This window comes from Octopus sinensis, linkage group LG5 (assembly GCF_006345805.1).
Source record: "Octopus sinensis linkage group LG5, ASM634580v1, whole genome shotgun sequence".
Lineage (NCBI taxonomy): Eukaryota > Metazoa > Mollusca > Cephalopoda > Octopoda > Octopodidae > Octopus > Octopus sinensis.
In genome coordinates this window covers 42,782,005-42,795,259 of record NC_043001.1, presented here as the reverse complement: position 1 = coordinate 42,795,259, position 13,255 = coordinate 42,782,005, and the positions used below count along the sequence as shown (strand labels likewise).

Below are 13,255 nucleotides of genomic sequence, written 5' to 3'. Positions count from 1 at the left end.
AGTTAATTACTGCGCATGTACGAACACATGGCTTCAATCCTCTGCTCCACGTGAAGCGGGGCTGGAGAAGATTTAGGGGCTGTTCTATAATATAACTGTATATAAATTTTAATAGCAGTTTTCAACATATTTAGGACACTATGGGTAATGTAAATGCAGCATCACAACCTCCATCAGCGGCGGTACCACCGTTATTAACACCACCGCCACCTGCACCACCTAAAGAACCGGCACAAACTTCTGGGCTTTCTGGAGGTCCCCCATCAGAAATTCCCCCAACAAATTTTCCTGACAATCCTGGAACTTTTGAAGATCTCCATAAAAAATGCAAAGGTAAAAGAATTGTAAACGAAACCCGTTGATTTTCTTAGGTTTGATTCCTATGACCGTCTCACCTTGGATATGACCCGGTGTAATTCGACCCTGTTCTTATATTAACTTGCTATTCAATCTCTAAAACATCCTGCAGTTTATCATTTACATTCTGTAAATTGATTAATATTATTGGCTTCGTGTTAAATACTAGAATTATTTTAGTATTAACCTTTTGTTTTTCATGCTAACACCTATATAATTACTGTCGTTTATTACTATATGTAAATCTAGTGTTTTGACCTATAAACTTTTTCTGTAAGGTAAAATGTAAAGGGCTTCCTCAGTTCATTGTAAAAATAGCAACTTTTAGGTTACATGCTCCTTGTTAGCTATCGATAATTTTGTGTTTCAGTCGGTGATATTACCATCGTTAATTCAAAGAAATGTATTATTTATGGTATATTACTATTTAGTTGCAATATTCTGTTGTTTCTCTCCCTACTACTCACTTTATTTTCCCGACCTCCTTCAATGATCCCAAGTTTCGTATTTTTTAGTGCAAGAAGAAAAATCGATATTTTGTTATTTTAGCTTACTTTCTGTTATATAATTAATGCACTAAAATGTGTAGTCTTTCAAAATACCGAAAGGTTTGGGGGGAGAACAAATGATTTGACATTTAAAAATATTATAGCCTTCCGCATAATGTAATTATCTATCATCTGTTGCTCTCTTTAACAGCAATTTGTATAGATTAGTCTCAACAAAATATATATTGCCGAAGAATGATTTCTTATGAATTCCAATTTATAAAAATAAAACGTGGGATAATTTATTTCTGAACACATTTTATTGTCAAACCGTCGTTTATGGAATAAGTACTTGTATATTAATGCTATGTATGGTGCACATACATTACATGTCTCGGGATATCTTAAATATAAGTACACTGGGTAAACATTACACTATCTTCCATTCCCAAATATATTAAAGTTTAACACTTTCCGTGTAGTATAGCTGACTTTAGAATACATAGTTCATTTGTTCTCTGAGAAACTTTTTTATTTCAAGAATTCCGTCGGTGAATTCGAGCTCGCACATCAAGTTAATGAAATACTCCCTAGTTATGCAATATATATGTTCTTACGGAAATGAGATCTGTCTCAACATTTGGGTGGACTGGGTCAATCAAATACTAATCCTAAACGTAGACTTGGTGGTCATTAGACTTAGCTGCGATTCGTAGCACCTTATTGATATCGATCAAGATCGTCTTTCGTCTTGTAACAGATTGAGCCCTGATATTCTAGACTACACAGAAAGATACAGTTTGCTCTTGAACAAGATATGTGTATAAGTTCGCACCAGTTTTTAGTTAAGCTTGAAAGATTGTTTTTAACTAGAATGGAAGTTAATAACTGGTGTTGTTTGCAATGGGTGTCTAGTTGGCACATTGAAGGTGGAAAATATAGACGGAAGAAAAACCGTTCTGGGTTAAAATCTTTGGACAATGTCTTAATAGTACCCTAAAACATTCTCAATTAGGAATCATCGTCTATAATAGAATTTTAGAGGTAACGCAAAATAAATAACTCCTTTATTTAGGGCTTACACATAATGTAACTCCCAGATCCGTTTGTCATAATCCTCATATTTCATTCATTGTAGCATAAATATTGAATATCATTGTGGTTTACTACTATATACTATCTAGCTATTAAAATACTAGACAGACATAGATAAAATGAAGTTTATTGCACAGGAGTGGCTGTGTAGTAAGTAGCTTGCTTACCAACCACATGGTTCCGGGTTCAGTCCCACTGCGTGGCACCTTGGGCAAGTGTCTTCTACTATAGCCTCGGGTTGACCAAAGCCTTGTGAGTGGATTTGGTCGACGGAAACTGAAAGAAGCCCGTCGTATATATGTATATATATGTGTGTGTCTGTTTGTCCCCCCCCCACATCGCTTGACAACCGATGCTGGTGTGTTTACGTCTCCGTAACTTAGCGGTTCGGCAAAAGAGACTGATAGAATAAGTACTAGGCTTACAAAGAATAAGTCCTGGAGTCGATTTGTTCGACTAAAAGGCGGTGCTCCAGCATGGCCACAGTCAAATGACTGAAACAAGTAAAAGAGTAGACCAGTTTAGTCAGGACAGTACTACTTTTTGTAAGAAGCAACAGTATTTAACAATATTTGTGGAAATCATTTAGCAACACTTGAGCAAAAGGCAACTGAATGTTGCCAAGTTAGTCACTAATCTCCATTAAACTGGTGTGTTTTAATTCTGTTTCTTTCCAACTCTGATTTTTTAATGTTTTTATCCTGCCACCATTTAACAAGGTAAAATTGATATACGACCAAGAATTACATATATGATGGCAATTAAAGTATGGGTGCAACTTTGAGATAAATATTATGGGGTCATTTATTGTCATTTATAAACAATGTTTAGTTTCAGTGATAATATAAGCTATATTCAAATGTCAGTCTTTGGAAATTTGCCTCACTAAATTGAAATAAAATTAAGATTGATATTATAGAAATTAATATATGTATGTTTAGTAGCTTGCTAGGGATAAGCAGTTTTGGTTAGTGGGTGAATCCATTTGTGATAAATAGATGATATTGATGTTACATCACGTAGAAGTCTCATTGAGTTATAGCGATAAAAAAAAAAACTCAAGTGAAAGTCCGACAAGGTAAAGAATTTATGAAAAAATTTTGAATTTGTTAAGTTTCCTCTGATCAGGGAGAAAGTGAATTTGTATGTTACTGTTTTCGTTAAGAAATCAGTTCTCATTGAATTTAGCTTTATCTAAGTGGAATACTTACTATTAAAAGCTCACATCCAATTTGTTGCTGTAAGGAGAGGTGATGTTCATTTATCACTTACAAGGCTATAACCAGATATGCATGTTTGCTTCAGATATGTCTCACTTGAATAAAGTACCAATCATAAAATGTTTTTTTTAACATATTTTGTATTTTAAGAATTACTTTTGAAAATAAAGTACAAATTATTAAATACAATTTTTGGCAGGACCTACAGTACCTCTTCCTGCACATTTATATATTTTTGAAATTTTATGTGCATAGAAGTTATTTTTGCAAGGTACTATAAATGCTTTGTTTTTGTGATGTAGTTGCAATTAATCTATGATGGTGCTACAGAAATAAATTAGATGAGCATAATATGAAGTTGGCGACCATTTCCCTTGACTATATTTGTTCTCAGTAAATAATAGATGATTATTGTAGTATTTTTCGGTACTGTAGGAGCAGGCTTATTTTTGTTTACTGGAGAATTTTTAATCCTAAAACATGCTGTAATGTGAGTTGTGTTTATAATAATGAGTTTTTGGAAAAGGATATATGTCACATGGATCAGTATTTATTGGAATGTATTTTTATGGACCTTAGAGAATGAAAGACAAATCAAACTTGATGAAATTTGAAGTAAAAATGTGAGAGATCAAGCTAAATATCACAAGGTATTTAGTTTATGGTTTTTAGTACACTGTTTCCTTAATAATAATAATTTGTTACAGTCAATTAGAAAGGGTAATTTATTTCAGGTGATGTCTTGACTAAATTACTTGTGTAATTAATATATATTTCCTCTCGATACTAATTCTTCAGTTGCATTGACATATTAAAATGTTTTCCTTTTGGGCATTTTAAAGGTAATTGTATTAGGATTAGAATCTAAATTCTTTTTGTGAAGAAAGAATTTTGTAGTATTGTCAGGAGAGGGATCTTTTTTTTTTATCCATTTGATCACTGTAAGTAATCAAGTTTATAAAGTTTCTTTCTCATTTTAATTTGTGAAAGATCAGCCATTAGTTAACAGTTTATGACCCTTTATTGTTTTCTTGCATTAGTATATATGCTTGTTCATTAGTACATAAATGTGTTCTTATACTTCAGATGTATTTCCTCAAGTGTTCGAAGGTGGGAAGCTGATTATTTCCAAAGGTTTAAGCAGTCATTTTCAAATCAGCCATACTTTGTCTATGAGTACATTCCAGTCAACTGGATATCGGTTTGGAGGAACATATGTTGGTACCAAAATGTACAGTGCTCAAGAGGTAAAGAGGTTACATCTATGAAGATGCTTTCTTTTCATTGTATGTATTGTATCCTAAAGATACAGTGTAAGGAGTTACATTGATGTAATATTATTACTTTGCACATCAGACTGGAGATTTTGATTCAGTTTTGTTGAAGATGCTTTAAATGGCAATTTATCTTTTTAACATTAAATCAGCCAAATATGGAGACTATAACACAATGCTTTTTGTTCATTGACCATCAATGGCTGCATTTCCATGTTAAATTTCATAGCAGAAGACTTTTACAAATTCGTCCTTTTTGTCTTACATTGGTTGTTTTTATATGAATACATCTACATTTAACACCAGATGTTATGAATATAAATTTATTGGCATGAAACGTTTATATTCCTTTTGATTATGTTTGAACATACAAATAATCTGTGCTAAGGTTTGTGTTGCTATGATTTTATAGCTAAATGTCCTGTCATACATTTGTTTTCTATATATATATAAAATGTTGTTTTTTTTTTGGGGGGGGGTGAGATGCATAAGGCAATAGTAATTTTTTTAAAGGAAGCATTGTATCATTTAAAACTTATTTTCAGCCTTTTTGATTCAGTGTTCTTGTTTCCTTTTATAGGCTTACCCTGTTCTTATTGGTGATACTGATGCTTCTGGTAATATGAACGCAAACATTATACATCAATTTACTGAAAGACTTCGAGGAAAATTTGTTGCCCAAGTAAGTGTCAGTTCTCTATTTATTTATTGTTTTAATGAAGAGTAATAGAGGTTTGCTTTTGAGGGTTTTGTTGTGCTGAAATAAAGAAAATGAAATGATGTTACTTTCTTTATTTAGATCCAGAACAGCAAGTGGCTGGCCACACAATGCGCTGTGGATTATAAAGGCAATAATTTCACTGGTTCTTGTACTCTTGGAAATATAGATATTGTTAATGAATCTGGTAAGTATTTAATATCTGGTAATGTAATGTATTTATTTTTCATTTTTATAGATTTATGAGCAATAATTTAATTTTTCAAAATATTTCATTTGGAACTTTAATATATAAAAACCAACTCTTGTCTAATCAGCAAAAGCTTTTTAGATACAATTGTCTTACAAATTATCCAAAGGAAAAGAAACTAATAGCTAAAAACTACAATACATTCAAAATCAGTTAGTCGTAGCATGGAAAGTAGTGGTATCTAGTGATACTAATGCTAATTGTTGCTACCCTTTAGGACACATTTGAGTTATCAGCTACCAATTTTTTGTGCTTTGTTTCATCAGAGTTTGTATTTTTGTCAGGCCAAGTGAGCAGATTTGTACTTGATAAACATTTTCACTTTTTCATTTGAATATATCATGACAAGTTTCAAATTGGAATTGAGATATCTTTTGTTATAATTCCATTTCTGTACCCACAGATTAGACAAATTTTCATTTATCTTACATTGTGTTATTTGTGGAAATGCAGTGAACTAGTAATTGTTCCAGCAGATCAGTCGCTATTTCACTGTTTCCAGTTGTAAAAGTGATAAAGGCGTATCTATGTAACTCAATTAATTACTACATTATTTTTTTTTTTTTTCTCATTGGTCTAGTCTATTAGTTTTCTCAGCAGTATATATATCATTTGCTGATATACATAGGAAAAAGATATGTACACACTGACATATATATATGGCAAATAAGAAAACAGAGAGGATATAAGGTCGACAGACGTCAGCAAGTAAACATTCAAGTCTGTCTATTTATTCAATTGTTACAATTGAATAAATGGACACACTTGAATGCTTACTGGCTGATGTCTGTCGACTTAATACCCTCTCTGTTTTCTTACTTGCCATATAAATCTTTTACCCCCACTCGGATATAATACTCAATTGCGAGATAGCCATGCAATAATTAACACTTGTCTGTGAATAATTGGATAGGTACTATCCCTTAGTTGGTTTCCCAACCTCTAACTCACACAGAAATATATATATATATTTGTGCAAACCTACACGTGTGTGTGTGTGTATATATATCTATATATATACATACACGTGTAGGTCTCTGCATAGTTTCTGTTCTCCAAATTTTTTTCTTAAGACTGGTAGATGACATTTACCAAAGGTCTTGTACAGTGGAATTGAACCTAGAAGTGCATGGTTGCAAAAATTGTTAAAGCTATAAACAGATACAAAAAATAAGGCTGGAGGAATTTACTGTATAAACATTCACCAACGTTTTATGCTCTACTCTTCATCATATCTTTGTCAATATCAGTCAAAGCATCAACTGTGGAAGACCTGTAGATAAAAGAGAAAAATATAAGTTGAGCATGCTCCATTTGATGTGCTACTTTAACTTACACAGCAGAGTGCAAATGAAATGAGAAAATGATTATGCATTAAAAACATTGACTGATAGCTGCTTTACTATGAATTCTATTTCATGAGTGCCGGTGGCACGTAAAAGGGCACCATTTGAGTGTGATCGTTACCAACGTCACCTTACTGACACCTGTGCTGGTGGCATGTGTAAAAAGATTCGAGCGAGGTTGTTGACAGTACCGCCTTACTGGCCCCCGTGCTGGTGGCACATAAAAAGCACCCACTGCGCTCTCGGAGTGGTTGGCGTTAGGAAGAGCATCAAGCTGTAGAAAATCTGCCAAATCAAGATTGGAGCCTGGTGCAGCCATCTGGTTCGCCAGCCCTCAGTCAAAATCGTCCAACCCATGCTAGCATGGAAAGCGGACGTTAAACGATGATAATGATGATGAGTGAAGGTTTTGTGTACTTGACTGTGGCAAAATAAGACCAAAGAAAACACAAGATAAAATGATGAGATCTGATTCAGAAATGTTGGGCATCACAGATGATATAATCCAAGTTTGAAACAAATTGTGATAGCCATCTTGCAAAACTGTTAAATCTATTTTACCATGTCAAAATGGTGATGATAAATATATTATACACAATAAATTTTGAAAATTGTAGATATAGTACTTGCAAAGAGTCTTGGCAGTTTATATGGTGTAGCAAAATAGCTATTATATTAGACTATGTATAAATGAAATGTATTTTATAGCTTTTGTGTCCTTTTTTTTCTACCTATCACTTTGTATATACATTTCTAATTGTTTAAAATTGTTTTACAGGTATTGCAGTTGCTCAGTACTTACAGAAAGTTAGCTCTTCATTAATGCTTGGTGCTGAGGTATTATATCAGTATGGTAATACCGTCCCTGGGAATGAAATGGCTATACTTTCATTAGCTGGGAAATATTCAGGTAACGGCAATAGTAAACTTTAACCCTTTAGCATTCAGATTCCTTTGTCAAATGTAATGCTTATTTATTCACAATGTTTTGAATTAATCATCTACTATCTCATAGCTTTGAGATTTCAATGATGTGATTGTTTTTAGAATAACATTGTGAGGTGGGTGTGAGAGGCCAGGTCTGTCCAGTTTCAGTATAAAGCAAGTAGAATATTTTGGCTAGATATGGCCAGTTTAAATGCTAAAGGGTTAATATTTTCAGTATTATTTTTTCATTATTTACTTTGTAGTTAGAATATAGCCTAATTGTGTTTTGTGATGCTGGAGAAGACAATTTTTACTCTAATATTAGTGCATAAATGCTATTTCTCTACCATCCAATTACTGTTTGTTAGATATATTCTATTTACTCATTATCAGCATTTAGTTTCTCCTGCAATAATGTGTCTAGTATATTTGATTTGGTGACCACTCAGTATTAACCAAATTGAGGAACTAGAAAATAATTGGATGACAGAGTAATGGTAACTTCAATTTAGGTGATATTAATTTGTTAAAAAATAGGGAAAGGATTTGTTCTAGGTACAGTTTGTCTTTCATCCTATCAAATAGGTATCAGTCATTTACTGGAATTGATTCATTCAATTAACCATACCATTTTTCCTACAAATTGCTGCCATTCTGTCAATTTCGTTATTTTTTGGCATAATTTGCCTTTGTCACAAGGATGCTGTATTCACCATGTAACTTAAACTATATGTCTCGAGCTTGAAGATATATTCTGCTTAAACAAGAACTAATTCTCTCTCTCTAGATAAGTAGAACCAGTTATATTTAATAAGTATAACTGTTTTGGAACACAAGATGTTGCAAAATATAGAAGATATAAGAGGTTAAACTGACTATACATATTTTCCTCTTGAAATTCTATCTAATTTATTTCTTATTTTATTTCAGGAGATAAATGGCAGCTTTCTGCTAACTGTAGTCCTGCTGCTGGAGGTATTCACTTAGGATTTCATCAGGAGGTCATGGAAAACCTTGAAATAGCTGTTGAAATGGAATCAAGTTTACAAGAAAGTGCTACAACAGTAGGATACCAATATGAAATTCCGAATGCTGGAATGACATTTAGGGGTAAGTTTGAATTTTAAATTTTTAGTCAGAAGGTTAACTTGTTTACAAAAAAGAAAGAAAGAGGTTGTATGATTATTCTAATTTGTTGTTATCTAGCAATATTTCATGTCTGCTTGAAATAGAAAAGGTTTTCTCCATCACACTCTTTTGTCCTTTTGGTCATCACTCTCTTTTATCCAGCCTCTTGGTCACAATTGCCATAAAAGATTGGAGATGATGTAGAGAGCACCATCTAGTCGTGTGAACATGGCAACCTCTCTAATACTCCTACTATAATAAAATGCATCCTATACATGTGAATGAATAGAGACAATGTAACGTAGAGGAGACTGTTTAGTATCATAAGAACATGCAACCAATACATTAGGAAGGGCATCCAGAAATAAAAGCCATTCCAAAAACGGACTGTAGGTACAAGACATGCTGTACAGCCCATGCTGGCATGGAAAATAGACACAGAATGTTTTAGAATAGCCTTTCTGTAGCTATTCCTTACTATGATTTAATCTAACTTCTGTGACCTGTTTCTGACTTAATTTACCAACAATTCATCATATTTTTGTTTGTCTTCAACTTTACATATTCTGATGTAAATACATTTATTGCATCTACATTAACCAATATCTCTTGTAAATGGCTACTTTATCAGCTTGCCTGCTCTCAAGTAATTTCAAATTTTAATCAAATAGATAATACTCATTTGACTATTCGTTTTTTTAATTTCTAATGTATGTATCAACACTAATAATGTCATTCATTCTGTGCTCTTCAAAATCTCAAAAATTCTATTACGTTCTACTCTTGATGCCATACTTGTTTTACATTCATGACTTCATGACTAGCCTGAAATCCAGTTTCCCAACGTTGACAATTTTAGCTGCATCTTGATCAATCTCATTTACTTTATTTTTTTAAATCTCTGTTGTAATTTTTTTTCACCTTTGTTTTGAATAGATATGTTAATCATATTAACACACAATGCTGAATTAGTGTTGGTTTTATAAATGAGCTAGGTTCATTACAATATAATAAGATAAGCAAAGATGCATCTGTGTTGCTAGTAATATCTCACTGTTGTACTTAAAATAGAACACTTTGTGTAACCATTTCTAAGAAGGTTTTCTTCAGTTTCTATAAAAATACACAGGATGTCTCCAAACCTGTATCCTAAATTAGCAATAGATCAGGACATGCTGCAGACTGAGGGAGGAACCAAATCTATCTCATATTCCACTCCACATGTAGGATAATGATCATCATCATCATTGTTTAATGTCCGTTTTCCATGCTAGCATGGGTTAGACAGTTCCACCGGGGTCTGGGAAGCCAGGAGGCTGCACCAGGCTCCAGTTTGATCTAGCAGTGTTCCTACAGCTGGATGCCCTTCCTAATGCTAACCACTTCGTGAGTGTAGTGGGTGCTTTTTACGTACCACTGGCACAGGGGCCAGAAGAGGGTGGCAATGGCCATGATCTGTTGGTGCTTTTTACATGCCACCGGCACAGAAGCCAGTCATGGTGGCGCTGGCATCGGCTACATTCAGATGGTACTTTTTACGTGCCACCAGCACGGGTATCACAACTACAATTTCCATTTGATTTTCATTTTGATGTTGATGTATGGCTAGAGTAACTTTGCAAAATGATCTTAGAGCTCAAACAACAGACTAATTCTAGGTCTCACTTTATAACACACATCCTCCTCACGTCTGCATTTTCATTTTTGCTGCTACTCTCATTGGCATCAAAAATACTTCTAATTCTAGGTCTCTTCTCTCTAGGTTATATCTTCAATGATAGCCATAGATTTACAGAAAATGTATTGATAAAATAAATCATTACTTATTAATATATTTTATACCCTTTTCTTTTCCAGGACAACTGGATACTAACTGGTGTGTAGGGGCAATGTTGGAGAAGAAACTGCTGCCATTTCCATTTACCTTTGCTTTGAGTGGATATGCTAATCACACTAAAGCACAATACCGATTTGGTGTTGGTCTTATTGTAGGTTAAGGAATTTAGGTTGTTATCACCCAACAGGAACGTACAAGCAAAGATACATATATTGTGAAAACCTTCATTAACTCATCAGTGCATGGTGAGCCATACTGATGTTCTAAGATGTTATCTTGAAGGATGTATGTTGATCTGGGTTTTTATTTAAGCTAACCTATGTATAGGTGTTTGAGAATATACATGCATCTCTGTATATTTGTATGCTTGTGCATATAAAAATATGTGCATACATGTAAGTTCAAATATGATGTATATCTATAATTTTGTGTGTGTGTGTGTGTGTGTTTGTCTGGATATATCAGTTGTATCAGGACAATTAAGTTAAATTCAAACTTATTTTGTATGAAAATGATCCCAGATCAGAGATATCAAAAAACCTATAATAGAAGATTTAGTTGAGTCTATGATAAGTAGACAGTGAGGGGAGTAAATTTCAGAAAATATCGTCTTTTGATTTTCACCTTAGTATAGATGAAAGATTTATCTTTATGGAACATTAGGTTTTTAACAGATCTATAATAAAATATCGGCTTTAAAATCTTGATCATGGCCACTAATTGAAGTCATTAAGACTAAATCAGCCAACTATCCACAGCAACTTTTCTGTTTTAAGAATTTTATTAACAGCTGACTACTTTACTGTAACTGCTAATTAATATCCAAGCAGTTTTTGAAATTGTTGACTTCAGCAAGAGTTATAAAAGTGTCTGTGACCTGATTTTGATCCCTAGTTGAAGTCAATTCATTGAAGCCATTAATGCCTTTTAGAAAGGCTCAAACATTATACAATCTCATTTCCCTTCCCAGTAAGCATGAGGTCTTATGCTTATGTAAGAGAGCGATATTGTTATTGTTACACAACTTAAAGCAAATGTTAATACATTCTGTCTCCACGTATTTTTAAAGCAAATTCATTTTTAATAATTATTGTACCAAGATGGAGGGAAGGTAGGATACATTTACTTTGATTGGATTTTGAGAACAATAGAGCTATCAGCCAGTTAGTATTGGTGACCAGAGACAGTACATTGATTAATATGAACCTGAAATGTTACTAAATCTGTTTGCACTCATAAGAGTCAATTTTCAAACACCTAAAATGGTTACTTAATTCAAACCCAATATTTGCTGGATGACTTTCTTTTTACTTCCATTTGTAAACTGTTGACTTAGATAAATGTAAATTTGTTTCACTCTACATCATTTCCCACTTTTTAAAAATCAACACATGTTTTTGTTATAAGAAATTTGATTCCTCTATTATTTTGTGCTTTTGACACAATCCCAGAATATTGATGCCATATCTGTGTTCCTTACTACATTCATGTTATATGCATTGCTTGATCACGACATCTCAATACTAAGGGGTTTGCCCTTTGTGGAAAAATTTTAATCAATAAATATGAACATTTCTAGATATACTAAAAGGTTTGTCTATCTTTAATTAGCAGTCAATGTAAAATATTCAGTGGGATATAAAAATATGGGGAGGGGGCAACCTGCTGTTAATATTCTTCAAGCTTAGCTAGTTGTTTGACAAATGTTATGTTCTTTGGATGTCAATATATCGAAGGGTCTTAATGTACTTCAACCCATTTCATTTACTACATATTCAATTTTGGAGTTTGAAAATTATGTTGATTACAAAGACAGTGAGACTCAAGTTATTTAAATGAATCAATCTTCGTCTAAATTCGACATTCTTTATATCATGGTTATAAAAGTATTTATTCAAAAGTAGTAAAGTGTCAAAAGCATTTCATATCTGTGTAAAGATAGAAATATTTCTCCCTCTCTCTCTCTGCCTTAATTTCATAATTTTTCTTACTGAATAAACTCTGTTACAAAATAAGCTTGGATTGAGTAGTAAATCCCATCATATCCTAGTTTATTTATTTTCTCCATTCTGCATGCCATTACTTACAAAAAGAAAATTGAATACTAGGATACCAACTTGATACATCAAACGTTTTGAAGGGATTGTCTGTTTATAAAATGAATACTTAAGGGAATTTTTAAAAGAAAATCTATGACTGTTTTAAGATATATAAACATTCTATTTTACAAGCTTATACTTTTATTTGGCTGATAATGCTTTGAATCAATTTTATAGACTGCTAAATCTAAAATATATTGATTTTTCTATTGCTTAGCACGACAGCTTCATAATTAAATATAGAGGATATTTTGGAGTAAATGAATGAAGTGAAATAATTTTAACCTGGAATGAAAATTTGACTGATAATTCAAATTATCAGTTTATCATTTTTTTCTTGCTTTGATTACTGTAACTGATCAAAGTAATAATTTGATTCTTTTTTCTTTCATATTTTGTGAATAGCTAAGGTGACAGTTATTGGTTTCCAGGGAGCCAATTTTTTGCTTTGCTGCATTTTCAATGACATGGGAGTGTCTGTACGACTCAAGCAGAACAAACAACACATTTTGTTTG

The 13,255-nt window shown here is 32.9% G+C and overlaps 1 protein-coding gene across 1 annotated transcript; it reads left to right on the top strand.

Annotated features, from left to right (window-relative positions):
- LOC115211792 (mitochondrial import receptor subunit TOM40 homolog) lies at positions 1-12,674 on the top strand. The gene is made up of 7 exons (XM_029780482.2): positions 1-333; positions 4,247-4,407; positions 5,015-5,116; positions 5,234-5,339; positions 7,527-7,658; positions 8,606-8,785; positions 10,661-12,674. Exons 1-7 carry the CDS (start codon positions 141-143, stop codon positions 10,798-10,800), a joined length of 1,014 nt encoding a protein of 337 aa, XP_029636342.1. The 5' UTR covers positions 1-140; the 3' UTR covers positions 10,801-12,674.
- The last annotated feature ends 581 nt before the right edge of the window (positions 12,675-13,255 follow it).